A 6,000-nucleotide genomic window follows, 5' to 3' on the forward strand; every position below is an offset into this window, starting at 1 on the left:
GTGTTTGTAATTGTTCATGTATGTAGACTCATTTGTATGATGCCAGACTGAATTTGAAGGTCCTCTTCGTTAACCTCCTCACCTTACTTTTTTGAGATGGGGTCTCTCATCAATCCAGCTAAGCTGGCTAGCCAATGAGGTTAAAGGATCTACCTCCCTAACCACTGGGTTATAGACTCACATCCGGCTTTTTACATGAATACTGGAGGTCAAAATCCAGGTCCTCCTGCTTGCACGGCAGGCTTTTATCAACTGAGCTCTCTCTCCCACAACCCCTTATTTCTATACTTGGAGAAAGACTGTCCTGTCACCCAAACTGGCCTCAGATACCTGGGTTCCTCCCATCTCCACCTCCTGAGTGTTGAGCCTACCAGTGTAGTGCCTTCCAAAACTAATCTTTGAAGATCAGAACTGTCTTTCTAAATCTCTTAAACTCCTGCTCGAGTGCTGACACAGCTTTGTAGCCTGGCTGCTGCTGAGTCCTTCCTTGCCCTTGATACTCCAACTGCATGCATGTCTTTTTCTATAAATAGGCCTCTCTCCCCTTCTGTCCCCCACTTTCTCTCACTCTCCTCCTCACCCTCTCTCCCCCTCCCTCCCTCCCTCCCTCCCTCCTTCTCTTCTTTCTGTCTGGAATGTCTGGAACACTCTACTCTCTACTTCTTTCAATGTGTGTGACTGCGGAATGAATGCAGGCTTCTGGAAAGGCTTCTGACCCCTCAGAAGGAGGGGCTGGAGGCCTGTCTCTGTGTGCCCATAGCAGTCTGTGCCTGCCCATTGCAACACCCTCGGTCTATGGACAGGAACTTGGTCTGGTTTAATACACACATACATATACATCATATACATCCATCACAGTGCTTAACATCAAATCACAATCAATAACTTGCTCTCAAAATGGATGACTTGTCCATAGAGAATAATGACAGAACTGAGAGGAGTTAGGTACAAAGTGATCCCCTCATGGGGATGGGGATTTGTCTCTAGACATTGGTTTTGCCCTGGAGTAACAGAAGAGGACATTTCTCCTTGAATCTCGCCTCTCTGTGTGACTGGTTTTAGAAAGGACAGAGGACATCCTAGGATAGCAGAGTACCAGGACAGGAAGAGCTCTCGAGAGAGCACTGGCATGCTGTACCTATCGGTGAGGAAATGAACCCAGGGAACGGGAACGGGCTTTCCAAGATCATCCGCCTGATTTAGCAGCAGAGAAGCCTGCTATGCTGGAGAAGGGCTCAGCTATATGCCGTTCAAAAAGGAAAGAGGTGGGCTGGGGATTTAGCTCAGTGGTAGAGCGCTTGCCTAGGAAGCGCAAGGCCCTGGGTTCCATCCCCAGCTCCGAAAAAAAGAACCAAAAAAAAGAAAGAAAGTTTCAGTTGCCCGTGGAAAGTTGCCTGAGGGAAAGGATTTCGGTTGTATACCATTTATTGTTCCACTTCTGAATCTAACTTCTGGAGATAGGGGAGCATGGAGGAGCCGGCTTCACTCACCCAGCTGTCCCTCGAACCATTTCTGAGCACCTGCTCCCTGCCTGGAGGGGCCTTTGCCCTCCAGAGGCGGACTCAGAAACCAGAGACAGAAGCACATACAGTGCTCATTTCTCTGTCCTAGAACAGTGAGTTTGCAGTAAAATATATAAAACATAAATGCTGCTTACAGATGCGTTCAGAACAGAAACAGTTAAATTAGTGACCTCAAACCTGTGGGTTTTTTTCATAGGCTGGGCTTATGAAAGCTTATATGGCTTATCAGTGAGCCTCTGTAAGGAAGGGCTTTGGCTAGGATTCTTCCAAAGGAACGGGCTGCCCCTGAGTGCACACCTGTGTTGTTGGACGTGTTCATTTAATTTGAAAAACATGAAGTGCTTGCCCTAGCTCAAGCCCCAGGCCTGACATTATGATACAAACGGAGATGAGAAATTGCTCCTCTCTCCCCAGGTCAGTCTTGCATGCACAAAAGGGATTCTGCACAAACACAATTGTACTGTCTCTTTAAATGCAGGCGATGTTCCTGCTTCACACACAGGACACTTCAATGAGTAAGGAACAGGTGGTTGTCACGCTTTAGAGAGTGATGTGTCTGTAGTCGTGATAGGCTGTGTCCCTTCCCATCAGAACCTGGACTTTCTCTTGTGCTTCCCACCAGCTCCAGAGATCAGTGGTGGCTTCAGGGGAAAAGCAGTTACAAGTGGAGTACCGCATCAGCAAAAGGTAGGAAGGGCCTTGTGGGCAGCCTGGGACTGAGGGCACAGCTGACCGCTATGTCAGCAGCAACCTTTCTGGGACTGCCAGGGAACCTGTAGTATCGAAATCTACCCTGAGAGAAGTTTCCACAATGACAGTGACATCGATTGCAGTATTGTCTGGAGACTGACTGAGAGGTCACCAGGAAAAGGCTTGGAGAAAACTTCTCCACCTTAAAGCAGAAAACACTCATTGCTGTTGCTTCTCTGGAATGAGTTCCTACACACATCTGTCATCTGACTTTACAGTCTCCCTTCCCACCTCCTGACTCCTATACAAAGCATTCCTACCAACATGCAGGCAGACAGCAGAAATGGACTCCCTGGGCCTGCTGGCTTCTCCAAGAGCAGGCTCCAGGGTGGGCATCCAGTCCTATCATCCCCCCTCCCTTCCCCTCAGCCATTTCTTTGCACAGCGAGTACAGAGCTGTGGAGAGAGTAAGAGAAGGAACATCTTTCACAGTCACACGAAATGGTGTTAGCACCCTAGAGAAAGGCTAGGGTCCTTGTCCTCTGGGAGGGGCTGTGAGAGATGAGCTTTGGTTCAGATGATTTGAACTTAATGAATTTGGTCTGGTACACTGGTACTGTGTGTGCTGCTTCTGCTGTGAACAGAAACCCAGCAGGAAACAACCGAGGAGAAGGGTTGAGTTTAGTGACTGTTTTGAGAGGATACAGTCCATCATGGTGGAAAAGGCAGAGTGGCTGGTGTCTCCACAGTGGCAGGGGAAACTCTTCACCTTCTTTCGTCTCTGTTGAGTGGAGACAGGGCCTGGGGCTGGAGGCAGGACTACGCCATGATCCCCAAGACCCATCCCCAGGTTCAAAATAGTATCATTGTCTGGTGACCAAGTGTTCAAACACATGCACCGTGAGAAACATTTTCCAATCAAACCATTAACAGGGACATTTTACATTAAAAGCTCTTCTCTAAACTATGGAGTATCTGCTTGTCTGTATGTACGACATGTGCGTGCATTGCCCACAGAAGGCACCTTGGAAGGCACTGTGCTCCCGGAACTGGACTCACAGGCAGCTGGCAGCTGTCCAGTGGGAACTGAACCCAGGTCTTCCTCAAGAGCAGCCAGTGCTCCTAACCACTGAGCCATCATCTTTCTAGTCCCTCTGCTTTTCTTCTTTGAAAGCAGTGGCCAGCTTTGTCCTGGGTATCTTTGCAAATCAAAGAGCGTGTAGTTTAATAATCTCAGTGTAGTGTACGTGGAACAAATGAACCCATCAGGGGGTTGCAGACTTTGCTTGGAGAACGTGGCCTTACTTTTTCAGGGGTCTTGATTCTGATTCCAAATTTTCTACTTCTTAAGAACCTCAATATGACATCCAGGAGCAGAGTCTGATCTGGGCTTTGGTGGGTGTGGGTCTGCGTAGAGTTGACCCAGAGGGCTGAGACTGCCCTGGGTATCAGCAGTCCGTGACATACCTGATGAAACTTCTCCACGAGTCTTCCTCTTACGGTCTTCTAAAGTCGTGAAAGGAGATATAATCGTCACCCCTATTTACAAAGGAGCACACTGGCCCTTAGAGAGGTTAAAGGTTAAGGACCTGACACCGCCATGCAGAGAAGAAGTAAGGTTGCTACTGCTTTAGCTTCCTCCCCTCCCGTTCCTCCATTTTTTCCTTATCTCCACTTCCTTTGGTTGGGTGTCAGGGCCTTGCTGTGTGTCCCAGGCTGCTTTTAAACTCCCCTCACCCAGCAGTCTTGGCTTTAAGTCCTGGCTGCTCCTCTTGCTACTCTGCTTCCTCTGTTGGAGAAGTCCTCATAGCACAGTGGTTTTAAGGATGGAGTTTCCCCCATTTTCCTCTCTGAGTCACAGTCCTGGGTTCTGTGGGCTTTCACCCGCTCAGCTCAACATAGCCTCAGAGAATGCCAGCTATGAGAGTGAGATCATAGGCCAAGCAGACAGGGCTGAACTGTCACGAAGGATGAGTGGGTGACGAGGCATTTGTGACTCCCTCCCTCCCTCTTTTTCTCCCTTCCTCCCTCCCTCCCTCCCTCCCTTCCTACCTCCTTCCATGGTAACAACCATGATTCATTCATCCATTCATAAGTCTATCCACCCATTCATTCAGGAGCATCAGGTAGTATTTCTAATATCAGATCACTTATGTTTCAACCCTTGCTGTGTTTTAGTGCCTGGCTAAAGGACACGGTTGACCCAGTGCTGGTGACCCTTGACCGCCGCATTGCTGCCCTCACAGGCCTCGACATCCAGCCTCCGTACGCAGAGTATCTCCAGGTGGTGAACTATGGAATTGGAGGGCACTATGAGCCTCACTTCGACCATGCTACGGTAACGGTGGGGTCAGTGGTCAGTCTTCTGGGACAGGGAACCAGTGCATTTTCCTTGGGAGCAGAGGTCTGTTAGGGCTCTCAGAAAATACTAAGTAAGGTCCTAGAACAAAAGCCTTGGTTCCACTGATTACTGGATTCATTTTCTTTTTCTTTTTTTTGGTTCTTTTTTTCGGAGCTGGGGACCGAACCGAGGGCCTTGCGCTTCCTAGGCAAGCGCTCTACCACTGAGCTAAATCCCCAACCCCTGGATTCATTTTCTTATCTGGCACCACCTTCTTCTTCTCCAGAATTTGTGAGTAGGCGAAGAAAATGGCCTGTAATAAAATCCTGTCTCTTATCTCACCTGGGGACGGTTCAGTGAAGACCGTCCTCAAACCCCTTGCTTTATGATCTCAGCTGCTTACCCACATTGCCAGTAGCATTTATTTATTTATTTATTTATTTATTTATTTATTTATTCACTCACTCACACTCATTCATTCATTCACTCACTCACTCATTCATTCACTTTTACTCTTCTCTCATACATTACATCCCGACTGGTTTCCCTTCCCTTTATTTCTCCTAGTCCCCCCCACACACTCCACTCTCCCCCAGATGCACATCTCCTCTGCTTCCCTTCAAAATATTTTTGAGGATTAAAAGGACCTCTCCAAGATCAAATCATGAAAATATCATGATGAAACCTATGAATGCAATTAATATGTTGATAATTTTTAAATCAGCAAAAAACATGATATACATGTGACCAATAAGCATATAAAAAAATCCAACAATGGACCTATAGCTCCAACGTTATCAAGAGTGCACGGACTCTAGAAGTAGCACTCAGGTGTCCAGGGGGATCTCGGGGGCGGGGGGTAGAGTGTGTGCCACTCAAGCGTGAGGACCCATGCGAGATTCCCTAGAATCCAGTTAGAAAGCAAGCCAGGCACAGACGAGCATGACTGTACTCTTAGGGTGAGACGGAAGGCGGAGACGAGAATCCCTGGAAGGCTTTGTCCAGTCAGCCTGGCACTGTAACAGGCAAACGGCAGAGAGTCCTTGCCGCAAACAAGGTGGAGAAGGAGGAGTCACACCCAAGAATGTCCTCTGACCTCCACATGTGTGCTCTGGGGTGCGCATGCCTGCACTCGGGGACACGTATATACATGCACACACCTCATACACTACATGTACAACACACACACACACACACACACACACACACAGAGGGTGGGGAGGGAGAGAGAGAGAGAGAGAGAGAGAGACAAGTTAAAGAAGGAAGCCAGGCACAAAAGCCTGCATATTTTGTGATTCTGATTACATAAATTACTAGAAAAGACAAAACATAGTTTGGACAACAAAATTTAAGTAGATAGCCAGGTGGGACTTTCTAAAACTAAAATGGGCAAATTTGGGCAACTCTTAAAATTTGCTAAAATTCAGTGAATAGCATCTACAGTGA

General features: G+C 47.9%; 1 protein-coding gene across 4 annotated transcripts in view; it reads left to right on the forward strand.

Annotated features, from left to right (window-relative positions):
* Positions 1-6,000, forward strand: part of P4ha3 (prolyl 4-hydroxylase subunit alpha 3) — a 35,071-nt gene that overhangs the window by 23,250 nt on the left and 5,821 nt on the right. For all 4 annotated transcript variants that reach the window (XM_063267171.1, XM_039082480.2, NM_198775.1 and 1 more), the window contains 2 exon segments: positions 2,146-2,210; positions 4,392-4,551. In XM_063267171.1, the coding sequence (XP_063123241.1) occupies positions 2,146-2,210; positions 4,392-4,551 (225 nt within the window).

Source organism: Rattus norvegicus, chromosome 1 (genome assembly GCF_036323735.1).
Source record: "Rattus norvegicus strain BN/NHsdMcwi chromosome 1, GRCr8, whole genome shotgun sequence".
NCBI lineage: Eukaryota > Metazoa > Chordata > Mammalia > Rodentia > Muridae > Rattus > Rattus norvegicus.